The sequence below is a fragment of the Dipodomys spectabilis genome, unplaced genomic scaffold (genome assembly GCF_019054845.1).
Source record: "Dipodomys spectabilis isolate Male_0828 unplaced genomic scaffold, ASM1905484v1 ptg000145l, whole genome shotgun sequence".
Lineage (NCBI taxonomy): Eukaryota > Metazoa > Chordata > Mammalia > Rodentia > Heteromyidae > Dipodomys > Dipodomys spectabilis.
In genome coordinates, this window is record NW_024870822.1 from 4381952 (window position 1) to 4406772 (window position 24821).

Consider the following 24821-nt stretch of genomic DNA (forward strand, 5'->3'; position numbering starts at 1 on the left):
CTTCCAGCCGGTCCTCAATACCGCAGGCTCAACCAATGGGAGAGGGCCCCTCAGACCCCGCCTCTGCCCCGTCAGCCCCGCCCTCAGGCTGCCCGCAATTTCGCCTGATTGCCTTGGTGGCCTGGCCACTTTAATCCAGGTGGAGGGCCGGGAGTATTAGAGATCTGCTGTGGGGGTCTGCGCATCCTCCGGGTCCTGACCATGTCTGGCTGCCTTGCTCCTGAGGGAGACTGCTGCTCTCGGCGATGCGGCGCGCAGGGAGAGGCACCGGTAGAGGCGGGTACCCCTGCGGGCACCTTGTCTTTGGATGCAGGGGGTTGGGGGAGGTGGAAGGCTTGGGAAGGGCGCGCGCGGTCGGGTGCTTCTGCACCTGGGGTGCCTTGCCTGGTTGCGGTCCCCGCTCCCCCTGGGCTCCTTGCTGGGCGATCGAGGGCGCTAGAGGACCCAAACTCCGAAAGGGGGCAAGTAACGGAACGTGGGAAGCGTTTGGGCCATTTATGTAGGTGCTTCTCGGGAAGAGATCGCGGGACACCCCCAGTAGAGGTTGGAGCACTGAGCCTCTGGTTCTTATTTTCAACTGTTCCTCGACTGCACTATTTTAGACTGGTTATGGCACGATCATAAGAACGATTCCAAAAGGAAATGCGCCCTTAGGCTGTCCTAAGTGTTCCACAACCACGACACTAACTTTACAGCTCTTCTTTTCTATTCTTACGCATCTCTTACTACCTTCCCCCACTCTGTCACTCAGCCCAGGCACCGGGACTTCCTCACCTTCCTGCCAGAAAACTTAACAGTTCTGCCAGAAAATAAACCAACACTCTCCTTTGCTATCGGGAAACAACCCAGATCTTCGTACTAGTGTTCAGGATCTCCGGCTACTCACCTCTCAAAGTCAGTTCTTTCCCTGTCTCTTCTACAGAATCTATTCACTCCTTTCTGGTAGATGTTCTTGGGGTCAGCTTAGCTTTCAAACCCCTCCATGATCTGCTCCCTACCCCCAAAGTCTTTCCACTTCTCTCTGTACTTCATCTCTCTGCTCTAGGCAACTTGTCAAACGCTGTCATTCCAAGACTTCCACACGTTCGATGAACGACGTGCTTTCTCAACACAAAACTCGTGTGTGCCCACATTCCTCACACAACTTGATTTTTCACATCCTTTCCATCGTACGTTCTCAACCTTCTTAAACAACGTTGGTTCCTGCTATTTCCCTCCAAATCTCTGGTTTCCTTCTTGCCACTTATTAAAATTTTTTTCAATTTTCTTAAAAAAAAACTATCTTCCACAGTTAAACCACAAATATTGATTCTATCCCACCTTCTTTAAGGATGAGGAATCCAGGAATAGCTCAGCTCAAGTTTAGGCTCAGGATCTTGTCAAGCAATGCCCGTCAGGCTAGGGTTACAAGCACAAGGTTTGATTCAGATGGAGAATCTGCATCCAAGCTCACTCAACTGAGCTCCAAGGGCCTGAGTTACTCACTGGTCATTGGCTTCAACCTCAGTTCCTCACCAAATGCCTTCTGCATAATTAGGTAAATTGAATAGGTTTAATATTGTAGCCAATAAAGAGAACACCACCCAGTATTCAGGCAGGAAGAGAAGTTTATCATTTTATTGAACTGCTGCCCAGCTGTGCTTGATGGAGAAGCACATGGCTGAAGTGGGGAGCTGAGGTCCAGCCTAGGTTTAAGTAGGGAAGGGGGTGGGGGCAGGTGAGGGAAGATGTGGCCACACCAGATGTGATGTGACCTCAGGGCCTGGAACGTTCCCTCCCTCTGATGGGGGTGGGGTGGGGAGGGAGAGTGGCCCTTAGTGGGAAGTGACTATCTCCACGTGTGCCAATTGCCTAGGTGACACAGGTACTGAGTGGAGACTTAGCAAAGAAGTAAGGAAAGCCAGGGCCTGCATGGCCAGATATTACATGCATAAGCTGATTATTCTCAGGGCAAGAGGTGAAAGAGATCAAAATAGAAGATCCTGTCACTTCTGCTGTAGTTTTTGGTTCATACATACCAACACTGGTACAAAGGGAAAGGACCATACATAAGAGAATCAGGCAGTGGGTATCATTAAGATCCATCTTGTAAGTTGACTACTACAACTACATTAACTGGAACTGAGAGACTTATGTAAAAGACTAGTGAAAGAAAACACTTCAAAAATTAAGCCAGAGGCAAAAAGGATTCAACAGGAGGTGATGTCTATGATTTAGATGGTTTGAGAAACAATTCAGTAATCAAAAATAGTACCTTTAATGCTTATGGAAGATACGGGTAAAATAGATTAGAAGAAAATAAAGCCAAGGAGAACAGAAAGGAAAAAGTAATGTCAGTCCCTGGGAGAATTTTCACTGGTTCTATTCAGAATAAAAAAAACGAAGACAGTGAAAATGTGTTTCAAAGAATTCAATTTGGTAGCCTTTTATTCTGACATTATTCTCATTTTATGTTAAAAACCTTTTGCAAAAGGTGATGGTGGACAGTTAAATAGAATTGTCGTAACTTGGCAGTTTTATGCCATTTCCTAAAATTGAAAAGAGAGAGAACAATTACTGATGTTGAATTTCACAAGACTATGAATCACAAATCCAGATTATGAAGATGAGGAAAATGATCCCAGACAGTATCATTGACTTTGCCTTACAGCACATAGCCAGTAGGGGGCAGAGCCCAAACCAGACTTCATGTCTTATACTGCTAGTCAGTGCTTCACTGAGAACTTTTTAGTGTGACAGTGGGAAAGGAATGAAAAAGCTGTTGAGTAAACACAACATTGTGAAGATTACCAATGAAAACAAAGAAGAGAATGAAATAGATGGTGCAGAAAGAAACACGAAGCACAGAGAGAAAATCAGCCCCTGCCCCTTTCCAAAGGCCAGTTAAGAAAAACTGTGAAAGGCTGAAAGGAGGACAATGGATGGTACATGACATCATTGACAACTCTGAGAATTATAGAGCACTGACTGCTGTGCACATGACTGTTATCCAGAGCATTGCAAGCTGTGTCCAGTTAGATTCTATTTATTGTTACCTGAGGATACTGTCTAATTTTGCCCTGTGCAAATTCAGGATTCCTGCTGACTCTTCCACTAAGCCACATCCTCAGCCTGGCACATTTTTACTTTGTATTTGTTTGAAGAGATTCCTGAGAAAAACCTTTACTTGGGTTTGTGTAATATTTTCTTAACTTGAAAGAAAAAGTAGGAGGCTGGAGTTAGAGCCAGTGTTAGTTGTGAGAAAGTATGTTGGTGACAATGAAGGCTGAGACGCCTTTAAATAACTAGATTGAAAATATAGAAGAATATTTAAGAGGAGGCAACAATGCTTGATAAGAAATGTACTCGTTATCTTGCCCATGTAATTGTAACTCCTCTGTATGGTATTCTCACAATAAAGCCAAAGAATATTTAAAAACTATTTAGGCATTCATACTTTTAATATTTATTAAAGATTCTTAAATCCATTTCTCACTAGAACCTATAGCTATCGTTGATTGTAATTAATCTTTACATATATTTCAAAATTATTATTCTAATTGAAATTAATAACAGAAAAGTAACAGTGATAGTCAAGGAAGAATTAGACACCAATGAAACCTTTCCTTCTCATCAATTCTGTTAAAATATGCATTCTGACTTTTACTTTCTTATTCTAGACAGTTTAAATGACTTCACTTTGATCAAATGTATCTCTCTGAGTGTCTGTTAACTGATGATTTTCCTTTAATTGTAATTTTGCTTGTGGGTATGAATGACTGACTGTATTAACAGCAGCTGCCACAACATTGCTATTCCTGTAGTCTGAAGCTGGCTAATTGCTCTGATAGCTCAGTACTAGGAAAGACAAAGGGAGACCTTTAATAACAGACCATTGTCTACAATGGTAGCAATTCACTGTGCAAATTCACTCTTAGGATGGGGAAATTGCAGTTTTCCCATTAGCTGTATTTTAATACATAATTAAAATATCATTTGTGTCTCTAAAAAAGGGAAATAACAAATTATTTATGGAACAGGCATAATTTTGGCTAGATTTCTTAAAGGGAAGATCAGAGATGCCTGTTTATTAATTTTAGTAATGAGAACATTCTTTTTAATTCAACAGTGTTTAATTCTGAAATGGTGTTGTGCTGAGACATTATGTCCATTGTACATCATTTTGCTCCTTTCAGCATTCTCATTTTATGCATGAGTAAGCTGAGACCCCCAAGTCACCCAAGCAATGACTGTTATCATGCGAATTTGACTTTAAGTCTGCTGTGTTCATCAAATCTTTACAAAATTCCCTAGATTTCCATATTCCAAATTTTATATTTTGTAATTCATTTTTATAATAATTGAAAATATATAGAACGTTAGCAGTAAATTGGGGAAATAACACAATTTTATGTATCCAGTTAAGTAACCAAGAATTCAGTTCCCAAAATGATGATCCTTCCCTGGACTCTCACCCTTGACCCAGGGCCAAGCTGATAAAAGCCTGCTCCCATGCTATGCTTTTCTGCTTCTCGACACTTGTTCCCAGGAGGGTAGTCCATTGGGGTCTGTAGCTTATATGAGCACTGTCTATTAGAAGTCCTCATTTTAATCAAATCACAGATGTTATATTATGTTTCTAATAGCTTTCATAGCTGTTAAAACGGAAGCTCAAGGAACCCAGAATGCTGAAAACACATTCCAGAAAATCTTGGCTTTGGAGCTTCGTTTCTCCCAAGGGAGTGTCACACCCATTTCTTTATGGCTCTGTGAAACCCTGCTTTCTCACCAGTTCCATCTTTTATGTTAAAATAATTATAAAAATAACTTATTTACCATATTTACTTTTTTTCCCCCCAGTATTAGGGCCTAAACTCTGGGCCTGGGCGCTGTTCCTTAGCTCTTCAGCTCAAGGCTAACATAGCTCTACCACTAGAGCCACAGCACCACTTCTAGCTTTTTCTGCTTATGTGGTGCTGAGGAATCGAACCCAGGGCCTCATACATGCAAGGCAAGCACTCTACCACTGAGCCACCTTCTCAGTTCACCATATTTACTTATTTTTAATAACACAGGTTGCATATCATGCTACCAAAAATGAAATTCATTGTATTTCTACTTGATTGGTTTTATTTTTATTTACTTAAACTATATTTTAATATAGTCTTTATGAGAAGTTGGCTGTATTTTTTTTCTAAAGACATAATTGTTGGAGTTACATATATACATAAAATTTGATGCTTGTCTTGTCTTTATGCGTATGCTCCCAAAACACATATCATTGTATAAATGGATTCACCAAGTATTGTGATTGTTCCTATTTGCTTTTGTTATTTTGTTATTTGCTTGATTTTATTTTCCATTATTTCATAATGTGATGTAATAAGAGAAAACAATAAATTATCTCATTTTTTTCTGGTATCAGTGTGAATTCAAACTCATACTTGTTCTTTTGGCATTCTACCACTTAAGCACACTTTTATTGGTTATTTTGGAAATGGGGTTTCATATATTTTCTGCCCAAGATGGCTATGAACTTCCGTCTTCCAAATCTCAGCCTCCTGAGTAGCTAAGATGCGGACATAAACCACTAGTCCCCAGGTAAAACAAGTTTTTTAGCTTTTTTGAAAATTTGAATCTGGGTGCCAGGGTGTGCACAGGTGCACACGCATATGCACACATGTACACACACACACACACACACACACACACACATGCATCCACACCTATAATCCTAGCATTTAACAGGCTAAGGCAGGAGGATCTGGAGTTATCCCCTGCCTTTTTTTATAAGGTGTTTTGCATAAAGTAACTTTCTGGACATGCTAACTTGTGTTTCTTGCAGGACAAGATTCTGTTTTCTTTCAGCCATTTCAGTAGATACTTTGTAATGTATACCAAGCATATTCATATTTGTCTTTTCTTGGAGCCTATTCCATAGTGCTGGACTCCACTGTCCTGTACCACATAATCTCAGGTTGCCATTGTTTTTGTTTGTTTGGTAGGGGTAAGTTTAAACCAGTGCCTCCTGCCTGATGCGGCTTGACCTACATCCCAGCCCTTTTGTTTTCGTGATATAACTAACGTTTGCCCTGGCAAATCCCATATAGTTGGTGCACCAGCACACCTAGCTAGTAAATCCTTTTTTTAAACATTAAAACAAATTGTTTGTAATTGTTTTTCCCCTAACTGTACCTTTTCTTAGCTTTAGACGTGCCAGCTGGGAATAATTACTTGATGAAATAATGTCTGTGTTAAAAAATCATTATCTTGCCAGGCGCTGGTGGCTCATGCCTGTAATCCTAGCTATTCAGGAGGCTGAGATCTGAGGATCACGGTTCAAAGCCAGCCCGGGCAGGAAAGTCCGTGACTCTTATCTCCAATAAACCACTAAAAAACCGGAAGTGGCGCTGTGGCTCAAAAGCGGTAGAGCACTCGCCTTGAGCTGAAGAGCGCAAGGACAGCGCCCAAGCCCAGAGTTCAAGCCCCACGACCGACCAAAAAAAAAAAAAAATCATTATCTTCTATTTCAGGACAAGGAACATCCGAGATACCTGATCCCAGAACTTTGCAAACAGTTTTACCATTTGGGCTGGGTCACAGGAACTGGAGGAGGAATTAGCTTGAAGCATGGGTAAGTTTCTGATTTTATCACCAACAATTCCCCTTCATGAGCAGACAACAGAGAGCCTATGTTGTGGTACAGTTTTCCAAAAAGTAGCTGCTAACTAGTTGTGTGTGATACTGAAAGCATTTCATTCTAAATGGTCAAATTGGTTTGAGTGTGATGGCTCACACCTGTAATCCCAACTACTCAGTAAGCAGAGATTGTGTAAAAAGTTAGTGAGACTCCCAACTAACAAACAAGCACCTATAATCCTAATCTACAGGGAAGGCTTAGGTAGACATCTGCAAATATCACAAGTAAAAATGTGAGATCCTGTCCAAAAACATAAGCAACAAAGAATAGGAGCCTAGCTCAAGTGATAGAGTGTCTACCTAGTAAGTATGAAGCCCTGAGTTCAAACATATCACCCAGAAGAAAATAGAAGTAAATAAATTGCTCAATTACAGAATTGAATGAAAACAATGTGTTGACGTTATTTACAATAGTAAATTCCTAAGGATTTAAGAACTACAATTTCTAATCTGTAATTTGGTCTTTTACTTTTGGAATACCAAAGTTAAATTTCATTTTTCTAAGTATGTTCATATGTCTGGAATTATAAAAGGTATAGGTGGACAAGATTGTATCAGTGTGCCAGTTACATATTTTAAAATCACCTTGAAATAGAGATTATTAACTATTAAAAATTCTAAAAGTTACTTTATTAAGTTAAAAGGAAGCCCCAAAGTTGCTTTAAGAAAGCAATTCTAAACCTATTCTAAGCAAGTATTTCTTTTTTTCTTTTCTTTTCTTTCTTTCTTTTTTCTTTGTTTTTTCTTTGTTTGTGCCAGTCCTGGGGCTTGAACTCAGGGCCTGGGCACTGTCCCTGAGCTGTGTTTTGCTCAAGGCTAGTACTTTACCTCTTTAAGCCATAGCTCCACTTCCAGCATTTTTGGTAGTTTATTAAAGATAAGAGTCTCATGGACTTACCTGCCCACGCTGGCTTCTAACTGTGATCTCAAATCTGAGCCTCCTGAGTAGCTAGGATTACAGGCATAAGCCACCAGTTTCTGCCCTCATGGTCTACTTTTGCTGAAGGCTACTGCTCTACTGCTTGAGCCACTTCCAGCTTTTTTGGTAGTTTTAGTGGAGAGAAGAATCTCACAGACTTTTCTGCCTGGGCTGCCTTTGTGCTGCTGCTGAGATTCCTGAGTAGCTAGGATTACAGGCATGGAAGTTTTTCTTATTAATGAACATATCACCTCTAGATCATTATTCTTTAAAGGACAAAATATGGCACAAAACTTAACTTGAAGCAGAAAGAATGAATACTTTTTAAATTGTTGATTAGATTTAGTCAACGTCTTTCTTTCAAAAAGATGAGGAATAGATACCTTGCCAACAATTAAAATAAAGATAACCGTCTCATCCTCTCAAGAATTTCTAAAATAAAATGAGAGACATTGCTTTATTTCTTTAGCCTAAATGACTTTCATTAGCAAAATTGGATTTTTAATATATTTACATGCTAATAAGTATACATATACTAATGCTCCTCCTCCAAAGAGGTTGCATTGCATTAAAAAAAAGGACTGTAAAAATAAAATCAAAACATTTTGAATTGGATGTATACCATGAGATGAGGCCATGGTAATTTCATCTGCTTCAAATGACCAAATGGCTCATGAAATATTACTTGAACAATGGGAAATAGCAAGAAAGCTCTTAGCCAGCAATGGGCACAGTTGTGGGTTGAAAGATGCACTCAGAGACCCAATAAGCTCATGTTGTACTTAGTAGATCTGTATATCCATCTGTGCCAGGTGCTCCTGTGTCAATTCAGCCTTGTGCAAGCTTTCATGTTGGTCTATTCAAAATAAACCCTATCCTAACAGCAGTTTACTTTTGTTATACTTACTCATTTACAAGTTGAATTGATGTCCCTGCTGTGTAATTGCATAATTAATTATGTTCTAAATGTTGCCTTTAGTTAACTACTCTTTTTCTTTTAAAAGATTTTATGTGCAGGAAATAGTTTTTCTACAAATGAAGTAGAGCTCCTCATCAAAATAAGCTAAAAAGAATCATTTCTAACTTACGTTGTTGTTGTTGTTGGTTGTGGGGTTTGAACTTGGTTGTGGGGTTTGAACTCTGGGCCTTGAACTCTGGACCTGGGCACTGTCCCTAAGCTCTTCAGCTCAAGGCAAGTGCTCTACCACTTGAGCCACAGTGTCACTTCTTGTTTTCTGGTGGTTAGTTGGAGATAAGAATCTCCTGGATTTTCCTTGCCTTCGCTGGCTTTGATCCGTGATTCTCAGATCTCAGATTCCTGAGTAGGTAGGATTACAGGCATGAGCCACTGGTGCCTGGCTCTAATTGACTCTTTAGGGGACCAGAAGAAAAAAAAGAGAGAGCAGGGACTCAGGCTATAATCCTAGCTACTCTGGAGACTGAGATTTGAGGATCATAGTTTAAAGCCATTCCAGGCAGACAAATCCTGAGGCGCTTTCTCTAAGCCCTGGTACCACTACCAAAATACAAAATACACCAGAGGGCAATGGAAGTTGGGGAGGGTGTAGAAGTCAAAAAACAATTTTTTTAAACAAAGCTTATAAAGGACAGTTCCTTCTAGCAGGCCACTCTGATTGTGTGTGGCATCATAAACAACTTACTGGCACATCTTTTAAAATGCTATGGCTTTTATAGCATTGCAGTCAGTTAGAACTCTTTGTTTACATAGTCTCAATGTGTCAGGAGCTCCTCCTGGAGGCAGTACATGGAAAGCCATAGTTTTATGGCCATGTGTGTAGGCTCTCAAAATGCAGGCTTCACTGAATAAAGTGGATGTTTTGAAATAAAATATTGTGAACCCACAAAACTGGGTTTTTTTCCAGCAATATCATGTTGCAGCAATATCATGATAGTTTGGCTTTGTCTCTTTGGACAGATGAACTTGGAATGAGGTGTCAGCCCCAAAACTTAGGCTTCCCAAATAATAAAGATAGCACTTTTGGAATACAGTCAGCTGATTGATCTCAAGTCTGGCTTACACCATTCTAACTTACAGTCTTAGTATTTGGTACCTAGATGTATATAAAAGACAGCTTAAGATCTACAAATGAGTTAAACCAAGAGGAAATGAGATACCCAGAAAACAATAGTAATCACAGTAATTCCAGGCTACTCAGCCTATGATTTAGAATAACCTATTTTTCACATGTAATGTAGATGGATGTCAAAGATACTGATCCTGTTGTATTTGATTAAGATTACAGTTAATAATTCCATACCACTGAAACTTAATAATACCTAAATGACTTTTTTTAAAGACCAGAGAACAACTAAAAATTGAACCAAGTAAACATAGGCATAGTATGAACTTGAGTTTTGTTCTCCTGCCTACCATACAGTGAAAGAACAGGAAGTAGAGAGAAGTTACTTCCAGCCCATAATACCTGGAAATTCAAAGTTTTTGTTTTGTTTTGTCGGTCATGGGGCCTGAACTCTGGGCCTGGGTGCTGTCCCTCAGCTCTTCAGCTCAAGGCTAGCACTCTAACTTGAGCCACAGTGCCACTTCCAGCTTTTTCTGCTTATGTGGTGCTGAGGAATAGAACCCAGGTCCTCATGCATGCAAGGCAAGCACTCTACCACTGAGCCACCTTCCCAGCTCCTCAAAGTGCTTTTTATCTCTGGCATACAATATCAAACATATTTCATTTTAGTCTTTGGTGTGTTTCCCTCCAGAAATAAAAGCTCTGTTGTATTTGTGTTTTATACAACTCTTTCTTTATTATTAATGAGCTTTTGTCTAAAACTTATTTAGCTAATCTTTCTCACCCAAAGTTAATTGAAGTCCAACTTTGAGCCTATTTTGCAAAGGCATTAATTTAAAAAATATAGCAGACTTAGCATGACAAATCACTTGAACAAACAGAACAAGTTACCTTGGTTTTCCTATTTATCAGCATTTTAGTTAGCTGTTCCCAGAACTATACAATTTCTCCCTATGTGATAGCACTACAACATGTCTACACTGTCTTCCCTGATAGATCACTGGTGTTTGAAAGGGTGAGTTTTACTGGATGATTCTTTCCCATTTCTATAGGTTCCCGAGGAATGTTCCTCTGTTATCCTGTGCAGCAGAGAACACACCTAGGAGAGATAATCAAGTGTGTACTTTCTGTGCATTGGATTTCAATCATATTATTGGTCATTGATTTTCTACACTATAATTTACTAAGAGACTTCCATTTCACTAACCTTTGTTAGTTCCAAGTCTAAAGGTTTATTAGTAGGCCAACTTTGACTACTAAATGCAAACCATCCTCATTTTTACTAAGAAGCTTTGATATTTGTTCAGTATCCCTATATCTGCATCTCAGTGGCAGAAGTTAGGGCACCAGGTGCTGGCATTTCCTTGGTTTGCATTTATGTGGCAGCTCATTTGTATGCTGGGCAGCAGCAGAAACTGGTCAGAGGCCAAAGGACCCTTTTTGAGGTAGAGAGAATTTCCAAGAGGTTTGAAATTAATTTGCAGATCTGCAGATCAAGTTTGAGAATACTGGTGTACAGTTTAGCAGCTCCCTTCGATACTACATCCTGCAACAAAGATTTCCACATGCAACTTTTTTTTAAGATGGTCTGGACTTGAACTCATGATTTTTTTTTTGCCCCAGCATTCCAGACACTGGGATTGTAGACGTGAGACACCATGCACGACTTACATTTTGCAACTGTTTTAGCTTTATTGCCAAACATTTCCCAACATACATGTACTTTGCAAATAGGAAACAGTTTTAAAGTTTCAGTGTTAATGTTGTAATTTAATAAACTTGTCCAGCAGAGGTCTCTGAACTTCATAGTTTATGATCACAGGCTTTCAAGCCATAAAAATAAATGTGATGCTTTGCCTGAACATGTGTTCCCCAGTTGGACTTTAGAACAACAATATTTCTCATGTGATTGGATAACATCTGCTTATTCAGGTCTTGAGATGCTGAAGAAAACCTTATATATTAAATACATTTTTATTTCCACACAATAGATAAAACCCTGGTTACCAATGATTTTGTATCATGAAAAGAAGTATATATGAAAGTGTGAAAGAAAAAAGCAATAAAGTTTTGCTGTGCTGCCAGCATCACAAAACTATTAAGATAATTTGGTATTCTGTGTAGCCTAAGCCCTTAATTAACCAGCTAGCTGTTTGTATGACTTGATTTATAAAGAGCGTTGATGATTAGACTGCAAGGATACTGTTTTCTGCAAAAGCAGAAAATTCATTAAATAAATACCAATGTTTATATTTTTGTGTTACCAGCAATGAAATCTACATTGCTCCTTCAGGAGTGCAAAAAGAACGGATGCAGGTATAGTAAAGGGATCCTTCTCTGTTTGACTATTGTTTTGTGAACTGGAATTACTTCTAAGACTCTGTTAGTCCTGAAGGGTGGTTATATTGTGATCATTTGAGTAATCAGCAAACAGTTGTCAAGTAATTATTAAATATTTGTGGAGGGCTGGGAAGGTGGCTCAGTGGTAGAGTGCTTGCCTTGCATGCATGAGGCCCTGGGTTCAATTCATCAGCACCACATAAGCAGAAAAAGCCAGAAATGGTGCTGTGGCTCAAGTGGTAGAGTGCTAGCCTTGAGCTGAAGAGCTGAGGTACAGCACCCAGGCCCAGAGTTCAGGTCCCATGACCAAAAAAAAAAAAAAAAAAAATTGTGGAGTAATTACTGAGTTCTTTTCTTTACTGTGTAAGTACCTTATATGCAACCAATGTGTGTTTTGACATCTCATTCAGCCTGTAGAGGGCGAAAGTGGGTAGTGCAATCTTAAATTATAACAAAAATGATTATAATTTTTGCAGCCTAATCACACTGTCTTAGTCAGGTTGGGCTATGCAGGTTGATGGTCTCAGTTGGCTCAATTTAATTCATATTTTATTGTAACAAAGCTATCCCAATTGAAAGTTAGCTTTATTTCAAAATTCCGAAAAGTATCATTGTATGTTAATGCTAGAATATTATACTACATATTACATATACTGAATTGCATGCATACAGGCAAGATGGACATTTCTAATTGATATTATAATGAGCTTTGTGTTCTTTCTCTCCTTCAAATAGCCAGAAGACATGTTCGTGTGTGATATAAATGAACAGGACCTAAGTGGACCTCCAGCATCTAAGAAGCTAAAAAAAAGCCAGTGTACCCCTCTTTTTATGAATGCTTACACAATGAGAGGTATGCTGAAAATGTAATGACATAAAAAGAATAAAGAAGGCTCCCTAAATCATAATAATAATTATGATTATTTTAGTTAACATTGTTTGAATACCTACTAAGAACAGACACTTTCATTCTACTTGGCTGTTCAAACCACTCCCACCAGTCAGTTTGTAGATGTGTATTTTGTCTTTCAAAAGCATAACTTGCCTTCACTGATCATGTGACTGTATTCTTCCTCCTTCAGGAGCAGGTGCAGTGATTCATACTCACTCCAAAGCTGCTGTCATGGCCACCCTTCTCTTTCCAGGACAGGAATTTAAAATTACACATCAGGAGATGATTAAAGGAATACAGAAATGTACCTCAGGAGGGTATTATAGGTATTTCCCTTTAAAAAATTTTTTTCTTTGATAAATAGGATAACTGATCTTGTTTATGCATATAATGAGATGCTGTAGAATCTAGGTTAAATAATACTCCATTTAATATTATACTTCGTCTAGATCTCTTTGTCAGCAACACAAATCTTCCTCCACCCTTCCCTGGCTTAGGAAATTAATAGCATTAATAGTATCATGAAATGTTTGTTAAAGGAAAGTCAAAAAAAAAATCTTGGCTGGGATTTCTGTAGAGATGGAAAAATTATGTCCCTTTATTGAGGCGATCAGAGAGCAAGATCTGTTCTTCACATCGCCTTCAGGAAGCCTGATCCAGGATTGCTGTTGAGACTTCTTTTTTATTTAATTTAGTATTTCTAGAATATTTTCATAATTATGAAAGTTTTCTATTCATTAAGTAGAACTTGATTTTTTTTTTTTTTTTAGTGTGGAAGGGAGCATGGATGCTAAATATAGAACATTGACCTTCTAGATAAGTTTAAATCCAGTGAAAATAGGGGTTATACTGTGGGGGAGGAACATACAAAGCAACAAAAACTTCGGGGGTGGGGATTTGGGGGGGTAGTTGTGCAGGTGGGAGGGAGAGGATGGTAGGGGGGAAAACAAAGGTGGAGGCAACAATGCTCAATAGGAAATGTACTCATTACCTTGCTCATGTTAACTATAACCCCTGTACAGCATTTTTACAATAAAAAAGTACAAAAATAAAAAAATAAAAAGATAAGTTTAAATAAATCTCACAGCCCACAAAAATGTAGCCATTATTCATAGATCTAAGTTCTTAGTGTCATGAGCAAACATGTCCTAGTGCTGAGATACAAACTAAGCCTTGTCTTTGAATTCAGTAGCATTCTTCTGAGCTTTTGCCCTTCATAATTTTCTAAAGTTTCTTGGTATTCTCTGGCCTTATTTAGAGGAAGAGGATGCCAGTTATACTAAAGTGTTCTTACAGCAATATCTTATTATTACTACATGTAATGGAAAATATGTGCTTAAACTGGTGTGCTGGGAAATTAATTTCATTTGATTTCACATCATATTTATTATGTGCCTAAAGTATCCCTCAGCACTGTGAGAACACCTGTGTCCAGAAGCTATGTATTTTAATTATGAACGGTATATATAACAAAGCAAGTATAGCCCCATACTGCCATTTCCATATCTAGGTCTTGAAAGAAGAGTCTAGTGGGTGCTGGGAGTTTCAGGTACATTTGATGGCTATGGAGAAGAAATAAACACAGGTCAGAGACATGTAGGGAAGGTAAGATAGGATCAGAGTGTAATAGAGTGCCTATTATGGATTAAAGAATGGTATCAATGTGGGGCTGGGAAGGTGGCTCAGTGGTAGAGCGCTTGCCTTGCATGCATGAGGCCCTGGGTTCGATTCCTCAGCCGCACCACATAAGCAAAAAGAAAAAAAGCCAGAAGTGGCACTGTGGCTCAAGTGGTAGAGCGCTAGCCTTGAGCTGAAGAGCTGAGGGACAGTGCCCAGGCCCAGAGTTCAGGCCCCACGACTGGACCCCCCCCCCAAAAAAAAAAAAGAATGACATCAATGGACATTTTTATGCACAATATATACAGAGGTGTGTGTATGTGTGTGTGTGTACGTGCATGTGTGCGTGTGCCAGTGCTGGGGCTTGAACTCAGGGCCAGGGCACTCCCTTAGCTTTGCTTTTACACTCAAGGTTGGATCTCTACCACTTGAATCACCTAGATAATTAGGGCTTTTTTTATGAGTTAATTGGAAATAAAAAAAAATCTTACCAACTTTCCTTTCCAGGATGGCTTTGAACTGTGATCATCTGATCTCAGCCTCCTGAGTAGTTAGAATTATAGGCATGAGCCATTGGAACCAGTGACTAATATATTTATTATAACCTAGCATATATGTTCATATATATTTCATATATCATTTCAAATGTTCCAGAATCTTGGAAGAATAAATACTCTGGGAGGGAGGAATGTTAGGGACAGAACCCAGGGCCCTGAACATACTAAGCAAGCACTCCCACTGAGTACCAAGTTGTTTTTTGTTTTTGTTTTTGTCAGTCTTGGAGCTTCAACTCTGGGCCTGGGCGCTGTCCCTCAGCTCTTCAGCTCGAGGCGAGCACTCTGTCACTTGAGCCACAGCACCACTTCTGGTTTTCTAAGTGGTTTATTGTAGATAAGAGTCTCAAGGACTTTCCTGCCCCATAATCCTCAGATCTCAGCCTCCTGAGTGACTAGGATTACAGGTGTGAGCCACTATGCCCTGCCAAGTTTTGTTTTTAAGATAGCCTTTACAATTTTATTTTTATCTCATTAGGTAATGAGTAGTAATGGTAGGGACATTATCATAGTTTAGGAGGCAGTAATTTTTTATCTCTATCTAGGGAGAATCCCAAAAGTCTAATCGAAAGAAGAGTTAACAAAAGCTGGAAGATGTAAGAAAGGGTGGAGTTTTAGTATTCTTGATTCTATTTCATTTGAAGTCTACCTTTAAAAAAGAGAAGACTGGAGCTATCAGTGTAGCACAGTGGTAGGATGTTCTCTTGACTGTTCACGGAGCCTGGTGTTCCATCTTCAGCATAGAGGGGAAAAAAAACCAAACTGAAAACTCTTATTTCTTTACTAAGTGAGGTTACAGGTATCTGCATGTATCCATATAATTGTCCTACCTGTTGGAAGCAACATGCCTGCCTGTACTAGAGTGAAAACACTACTAGAACACACAGGGCCACAGGACTAACCTGCCTCTGTTTATTAACCTGTTGAGATCTGTATCCTGTCTGGGAAATAGGGAGTTGCCTTGAATTAGCTCTCAGATCTTGCTTTACTGTGAAATTGTTTTATGCCTGGAAATATTTTAACTGTTCACTGTATGCCAGAGGAAAAAGTAGAATTGTGGTATTGCTGGCCAGTTTTTACCAGCTCATCCCTTCCATACTTAAGAATACTTTATAATTACTTTTGTTTCACCTAAGTGAAAGTATGGCGACTCTAAACCAATAATATGCTGGCTAGCCAAATAATTATTCAGTTGGAAATAATTTAGTTTCCTTCCTTAATGTAGTAAGTCCCATTAACACTTTAGGTGGAACTCTTTAAGTTTACTCACTACAGAGATGTTGAAAGACAGATGTGACATTAATAATGCGAGAGAAATTCATGTAAAAAGGATAATTTGGCTGAGTTTTGGGTGGTTATATGTAAACAATGAGAATAGACTTAAAAATGAACCTATTACCTGACATATGAAACTAATCCCTCTGTACATCACTTTTATTATAAGAATTTTGAAATATATTTAAAAAACTAAATGTTTAAATAGGGATACAGGTTGATCCATTGCAACAATGAGATGTACAAGATACTATGTTGCAGAAACGAACTTTACAATTTAGGCTGGGGGTGGAGGGGGGTGGGGGAGTAGTTGTGGAGGTGGGAGGGAAGGGATGGTAGGGGAAAAACAAAGGAGGAGGCAACAATGCTTGATAAGAAATGTACTCATTACCTTGCTCATGTAACTGTAACTCCTCTGTACAGTATTTTTACAATAAAAACTTTAAAAAATACTGTCCAATCAGTTAAAAAATAAAAAGAATAGACTTAATTTTACTAGTAGCTAAGATGTTGTCTTGAATATCGCTACATTCTGATCTCGTCACACTGAGTGCAAAGTGGAAGTAACAAGTTTTAATGATCCAGATATGAGAATATCCTGAAGGTATTATCATACCTGTAGTAGTTCTTGTTCTGGTCACAGCCACACTGGTAGTTACTGGTTTTTCTGTTCAAGACATTTTGGAGAGCTGCAGAGATGAAATACAATGGTTGTATGTTGTTGGGAAATTCCTCCTCAAAATATAGTTCCATTTTTAATCCATCTACACTTCTGATTCTAACATGTATCATTTCCCATCTCCTGTTAAAAATGTTATGATTGCTCTGCTTGAAGGAAGTGCTTGTGTGATCTTGATGATTTCTTTGTTAGATTTTGATTCACTCTACAAATTTCTGCCACTTAGGAATGCTGCCAAATTCCCGTGGTATCTTTTGCTGCAGATGTTTATGCAAGATACCCAGAAAAATATGCAATATCTTGTTCATAATTTGGAATGGCTTTCTAGAGGAAAAGAGAGTATCTGATTGGCGACTTGAAAAATTACAAATTGTATACGCGAATAGCGTTATTTGTTTTGGTGGGGAATTAAATGCTTGTTTATCTTCCAGGTATGATGATATGTTAGTGGTACCCATTATTGAGAACACTCCTGAGGAGAAAGACCTTAAAGAACGGATGGCTCAGGCAATGAATGAGTACCCAGATTCCTGTGCGGTACTTGTCAGGCGCCATGGAGTATATGTGTGGGGAGAAACATGGGAGAAGGCCAAAACCATGTAAGTATACATACAAAAACACACTTGGAATGTGAAAAGATGCAAAATACGTTTTATGATTTAAAATGAAGTCTGATTTTTGTGTTTTATTGATAAACTTGGTTTAAATTTAAATAGTCTGTATTATTTCTAGTACTTGATATTTACCGTTCATTCATTCATTTAAAAGTATTTACGGGATCAGCTATTATTTAGAGAAGCTCTAATACAAGAGGAAAAAGACCGATCTTAAGTAATGTGAATTTTATTGCCAAAACTGCATCATAAATTAATATTTTGTAGTTTAGTTAATTATCCTATTCACTATTATACTACTTACAACTATTAATTCATTAATTACTGCATTGATTCTGGGGTTTGAACTCAGGGCCTTGGACTTTTGCTCAAGGCTAGTGCTCTACTACTTGAGCCACAGCTCCACTTCCAGCTTTTTGCTGGTTAATTGGAGATAAGAGTCTTACATACTTTTCTGCCTAGGCTGGCTTCAAGCCATAATCCTCAGATCTCAGCTTTCTGATTGGCTAGGATTACAGGTGTGAACCAACGGCAGCTGGCTGTATATTTAAAAATATTATTTTCTGAAAAGTATATAATGTGTTTGTTCAGTTGCAGGTGAATCTTTTAGATGTCCTAAAATTGTTAGGAGCAAAACTAAGTAGAAAAACACATAGGCAGTAGAAACAAGGCAAAGTTAACTTACTAGAGGGAGGAGAGCTTGTTTAGGGTTGAAAATTCTACTTTAGTGAACACCTCCAGTCCCTTTTGCTTTTTCTTTCACAGGTGTGAGTGTTATGACTATTTGTTCGATATTGCCGTATCAATGATGCAGGTAGGACTCAATCCTACACAGCTACCAGTTGGAGAGAATGGAATTGTATAAGCCAAGTGGAAGTTTAATTGTCTACAAAGATAAAGTTCAACTTGATTATTACCTAACTAAAACATCTATTTTTTAAATGGATTCAAGATTTTAGTATTGCCGTTAATTTGTTACTAACTACTACACATAGTCATTATCTCTTCTGACATTGACTATTTGCTTTATTGTAATTTTAAAGAAGGCAATGGAATAAAGGTTTTTTTTAACTCAGTTTATGCTTATTTTTATTTTTAAGTTGGTAACTGCAAAATATTTGTTTTTAATGTCTCTTTTTTGTAAATTCTCAGAGAATTTGTCTTAATCTTTAAAGCTGCCAATGATAATAGAATTTGTTGGGAAATTTCCACTGAATTATGGAATAAACCTTGATTTTTTTTAAAAAAATTGTCCTCAGTTTGCTTGCTTAGCTGTGCTCTACCACTTGAACCATGCCTCCAGCCCTGATTTTTGTTGGTTATTTTAGAGGTGGAGTCGTGAACTTTTCTGCCCTGGCTAGCTTCTAACCTTGATCCTTCAGATCTCAGACTCCTGAGTAGCTTGACTTACAGGTGAGCCATTCTTAGTACATAAAATTTATGTGAATTATTAAGACTAAAATGTATTATCATATTTGATGTTAAACAGTTTCTGAGCATCTGAAAAATCCATAGTTCTGTGATAACAAGCATACACAATGCACAAAGGATGATACCCCGCTTAACCTACATGGTAGAATAGTCAGATTCAGATTCACTGAAAGTACTGTGTGAAATTGCCCTCTGAGTTGTACATCATTGCACTTTGTATTTAAATTTGGGTCATGTACTGAAAATATCTTGTTATGCATAGGCAAATACACCAATTCCAAACTATTTCTGGTTCCCGGCATTTTTGACAAAGACTATTCGACCTGTAACATAATATATGGCACTTGTTTAAGATGAACTCTGAAATTCAAGTTAGACGACACAGACTCAGACTCACCAAACCTACTCTTAGCAACCAGCACTGTAGTTCATCAGAAAATGAGGTTTGTTATTTTGTTGTTTTCTCTTTTGAGACAGCTATGCTGTCCAGCCCTGGTGGAACATAAAACTCAAAATCCTGCTGCTTCAACCTCCTGAGTGCTGGGATTATGGGTGTGTACCATCGCACTCAGCTACAAAGTGTTGTTGGGTTTCGGTTTCTTATTAACATAGCTGAAAGCAAGGCCAATTTGATCTTAATGTTTTTATTTGGTTAACACTTTTCCCCAGTAGTGTTGAGGATTGAATCCAGAGCCTCAAAGATGTTAGGCAAACTTTTTAACACTGAGCTGTGCTCTTGGCCCTGATTGGTTTTAATTGATGAAAAAGATAAATAATGTACCACCTCTAAAAAATTGAATCTCATTTTCTCACCTCTAAATTATCATCTACCTTTTTGAGTTCATTCACACCAGATCTTTGCCTCCAAAAATTCTAGTGTCCCCCATTCCCAGTCTATTATCATTCTCCATTATATTGCATATGTTTGTCTATATGTATTTGTGTTGCTTCCTTATGAAACAAGTTGTATAGCCCTGGTATTTGACCTAGTATTCCTTTTCATCAAATCTCTAACATTCCCTCTCAACCAACTCTCAGATGACAACCTCACCTCACACTTGAGATAAACAGATGTACTCCAAATACATTAAATATCCTGCTTCATAGTCCTATCAATTTGTCTACTTTTTTGTGTGTGTGGAGTTTGTTCTGAGGCTAGTTCCATTATCACCTCATTATCACCATTGTTTTCTGACCTGTGTCAGATTTGCTTGTACCAGGATCCCACTCATCCATTTTTCTTTTCTATCATCAGTTTTTTTTTTTTACCCTCTTCTATTGACATAATATATTACATTTCAAAGGAAGAAATGTGGGAGAAGAATATTATTAAAAACCTATTGATATCTCTATTGAATGTCATTAATTTTTACCAGTCTTCCCATTAGCAAATTATGAATCACTCAATGCATTAACTATATTTAATAGTGATTGCATAAAACCTTACAGAATAAGATCTTTTACTCTTCTAGTCCTCTTCTCAACCATCCTGTGTTTTCAAAAGTATTACCTTCCACCCAAGACTCTAAGCTTCTGGTGAGCAAGGTCATTGCCCTGTAAGTTTCCACTTCCAGAAGACAAAATACTTTTCTCTTTGGATGAACCTCCATGCTGCAAAGGAAGACACAGATTCAAAAACCTTGCCTGCTGCAGACCTGAAGCCATAGAACTGGGAACTGGTCCTGGTCTTTAGCTCTAAATTCTATCATAGCTAAATAACCTCAATAAACAAATTTCTCTCAGCAAATCACATCCAAGCATTTGACTCACCATTTTTTTTTTTTAACAATTGTTTAGGATGATGTACATAGGGATAGTCTTAGATTAGTTTACCTGATTTTGTATCTTCTATAAATTTCTAGGCATATTCTTGCTGATACGTTAGTGAAATCACATACGTTCTTTTAACTGTACTTTTTTTGGCCAGTCCTGGGGCTTGAACTCAGTGCCTGAACTCAGTGCCTGGGTATTGTCCCTGAGCCTCTCTGTGCTCAAGCTAGCACTCTACTACTTGACCCACAGTGCCACTTCTGGCTTTTTCTGAATAGTCTATTGGAGATTAGATTCTCAGACACTTTCTTGCCTGGGCTGGCTCCAAACCATGATCCTCAGCTCTTAGCCTCCTGAGTAGCTAGGATTACAGGTGTGAGCCACCCAGTACCAGGCTTTCATAGCACTCTTAAGGATAGGAGTGTTAGAATATTACCAAACGAGCAGCCATTTCTCTGTCTCCTAACATTTTTTAAAATAAACCTAAACTAACTTATAAACCTGCACATTTCTGCTCTTCCCACTTTGTTCTAGTAGGATCCTGGTAAACTCTGTCACGTGAAACATGTTGACTTTTTAATTCAAACTTTAAGTGATGCTCTCCAAATAGTCTTTCAACACCACTTACAGGATGCCAGGTATGATTCTACCCTTTAAATCCCCTCTTTTCTAGCAATTATTGCAGTCAATTGCATCTCTAACTACTGATCTTATCACAAGATAGAATGAATTAAGTCATTTCACTCCATCCATCAATGTCATACCAGTAGTCAACATGAGTCTTTTGTGGAACTATTCTGAAGAAAGGCTCCTTCCCTCTCTCTTCTTAAATTTTACAACCAGTTTGTTCTAGATTGCGTTTTTTTTTAATCCAGAAGTCAAAAGTGAGCTCTTACTTCAAGGTTTTGTTTGTTTTTTTTCCTACCCAAATAAGAATGCCATTGCTTTAAAAAGGCTTGCTGTGTTATAGGAGCTGACATTTTGGAGGATATTAATTTTTCCTGGGGTATCATTTCCAGATAGCATCTACAAGGATACTAATTCATTAGGCTTACAAATTAGTATGAATTGAACAACTTCTAGCAGCTACTCTTTAATCATCCAAGGCTATTTATTCATCAGGCTTCCTCCCCCCTATTTAAATACAATTCTGTAATCCTAAGCAATGAGGAGGTTGAAGCAGAAGGATAATGAGTTTCAGGCTGGGTTACAAGAAAACAAGAAAAATGCATGAGATCACCTCTAGCTTTGATATAAAATAAACCCTTTTTTTAAATAAATTTAGAAAAGATAGATACATAACGTAAGAAATATATATATATATATATATATATGTATATATATGCCTTACTGCTATAACGTAGCTTATCACTTTCAATATTTCTTATTGCTTTTACAACTTTTGAGGTGCTGGTCTTAAGGCTTGAGTTCAGGGCCTGAGTTCTATCCTTGAGCTTTTGTACTCTAGCGCTCTACCACTTGAGCCACATGTCTACTTCTGGCTTGCTTTTACATTTTGGGATTAAAATTCCTACTAGTTTTCCTTTTCTTCAATTTCTCCTGCCCATTTTTTTTCTTAGTAGGAGAAATTTTATTCATTTTTCTTATTTTTGTTTTTTCCTAACTTTCATTTATTATTTTAATTTATATCTTTTCAAAATTCTGTCTGGACTTGTAGTTTCCCTACACCTATTTTCTTAATATACATGTTAACATTTTTAATATTTTTATATTGACATATAAGAGAATTACTTGTCTTCCATTTTCTTGGATGGAAATCCCTACAGGTCTTTTAAGCTCTCGTTTTAACTAATCCTGTAATATTTAGCACTTCTTCAGTATTCAGATATTTTTGCACGTAGATAGAAGTGAGCTATCATTGGTCTCTGTTGGGTTTCCTTCTCTTCTATCTCCTATCTCATGAGGTTCTGGGATGGTTGTCAATCACAGGGACCTATTTTCCCTGTGGCTGCAGTAAACATGTGACCCAGGTCTGGCCAATCATGGAACACCTTTCTCCGGCCCAGAGATGGTTCCTGACTCAAAGGTGTCAGAGTCCATCTTCCTTGCCACTCAGAAAAAAATCTGTTTATGGTTTATGGTGGAAGACAATGAAACCAACACACAAAGAGAAATATAAATTACACTTCTGCCAAGATAAGGAAATAAAATTCTACTCCTCTCATTTCAATGATTGGATGTAGAGGTACCTTTGCATTTGCCTTCAGTCATTTCCTAAGTTAGAAGTGATGAACAAATACTACCCCCCTCCCCCCCCATTTTTTACTTCAGTACTAGCGTTTGAACTCAGGGCCATATACCAGTTAGGCAATCACTCTACTTCTAGAACCAGGTCCCTCAATCCTTTAAGCTTTTTTTTGCTTTCTAGGTAGATGCCTTTGCCCAACCTATGATCCTCTTACCTCCACCTCCAAAGTAGTTGAGATTACAGCCATATACCATCATACCCACATTATTTTTTGAGATAATGTCTTACTAACTTTTTGCTCAGGCTGGTGTCAAGCCTAAAATCACCTATCACTGCTTCCCAAGTAGCTGGAATTACAGAGGTAAGCTACCATGCACAGCTCACTTAAAACACGTTTTAAAAAAAAACCCACTTACCTTGAGATTTCTTTCATCAAATGACTTAACTTTCCTTAGTAATGAACAGTTTGAAAACTAATATTATGAAACAATTAATTAGGCATTAACTAATATAATGCTGAATAGTATATCAAACCAAATTCTGATTTGCATAAAGGTTGATGAGAAGAGTCTTGAACACGTTTCATACAGAATTATTGAAAAAGGGAATGATATTGATTCACTGTGTGATATGGGTAATATGCAGGTTTATATGCTATATTCCTCAGCATATTGTTTTAAAGCAATCAGGGCAAAAATTCTTACCATTAATGGGAAAGCTTTAGAAATCTATAAAAAAAAACTGTTGCAAGAGAAAAGTTAAAATTCAAGGAAGTTTTTTCATTATGGAAAAATTGAAGCTGATTTAGTAGCGTTAGGAGCTTTCAGCGGTCTCATTGGTTGAGGTACCTGGGACAGGTAGACAACACCTGCCTCAGGACAAGGACACTAAGCAAGCAGTCTCACACAGATGGAACAGTGAATCAAGGATCTGATAAGGATTGAAATAGAAGGAAACAAAACCTGTAAGAAGTAAAAGCCCTCTAATAACTACTCCTTAAAGGAAGAAGCACCACTTCAGGGAATTATAAGGAAGGAAACAATTGACTGGCAGTGACGAAAACTGGAAGAAAGCTAACTTTGCTAGAATTTTATTTGTCATATTACATTTACTAGTGTTTTTAAAAATATGGTTCCATAAATTTTGTATCTGCTTCAGTCTATGCCATTTGCCTTATTATTTTAGATAAGTTTTTGTTTACTACTCTATATGGATATTTTAAGAATGTTTGAACAGTGTTAGAGCATGAATACCCATATTCATTCTAAAAATAATTGAGAACTTACCATTTTTTTACATAATAAGCTGGCACCAGTGGCTCGTACCTATAATCCTAGCTCTTCAGAAATCGAGATCTGAAGCATCATGATCCAAAGCTATGACCTCTGGAGGGGGAGGGAGAAGTACTTCTCAAGACTCCATCTCCAAATATTTAGCAAAAAGCCAAGCTGGAGGCATTGCTCAAGTTGTAGAGTGCCAACTGACCAAGCAAGCCCAGTATGTGTGAGCCCTGAGTAAAAAAAATTACATACTAAGATGATTTGGAGAAAAAGAGAGGGAAAGAAAGAAATAGAAATACAGATATTAAAAAGCAAAAACAAACTAAATGCTGTAAAGCCATATTAGTGAACATACTATTCAGATTTAGTATAAAATAAAGTGACAATTCCATAACAAGTGAATTTATTTATATTTCTATTTATCTCAGATTACCTACCTGGCTGCATTGGTTTAGATTAGCAAATAAAGATGCATCTGCTGGGAGAATTTAATTCATTTTTCCCATTTTACTAACACGGCA

The 24821-nt window shown here is 38.0% G+C and overlaps 1 protein-coding gene across 6 annotated transcripts; it reads left to right on the forward strand.

Annotated features, from left to right (window-relative positions):
* The first annotated feature begins 108 nt into the window (after positions 1 to 108).
* LOC122117842 (APAF1 interacting protein) lies at positions 109 to 18686 on the forward strand. 6 transcript variants are annotated; one of them, XM_042691706.1, is made up of 7 exons: positions 109 to 276; positions 6513 to 6613; positions 11907 to 11955; positions 12715 to 12832; positions 13062 to 13197; positions 17428 to 17595; positions 18376 to 18686. In XM_042691706.1, exons 1-7 carry the CDS (start codon positions 202 to 204, stop codon positions 18473 to 18475), a joined length of 747 nt encoding a protein of 248 aa, XP_042547640.1. In that variant the 5' UTR covers positions 109 to 201; the 3' UTR covers positions 18476 to 18686. The 6 variants fall into 6 exon arrangements, with proteins under 6 accessions (XP_042547640.1, XP_042547641.1, XP_042547642.1 ...); XM_042691707.1 differs by having other exon boundaries at positions 109 to 270; XM_042691708.1 differs by having other exon boundaries at positions 109 to 264.
* Positions 18687 to 24821: the final 6135 nt, after the last annotated feature.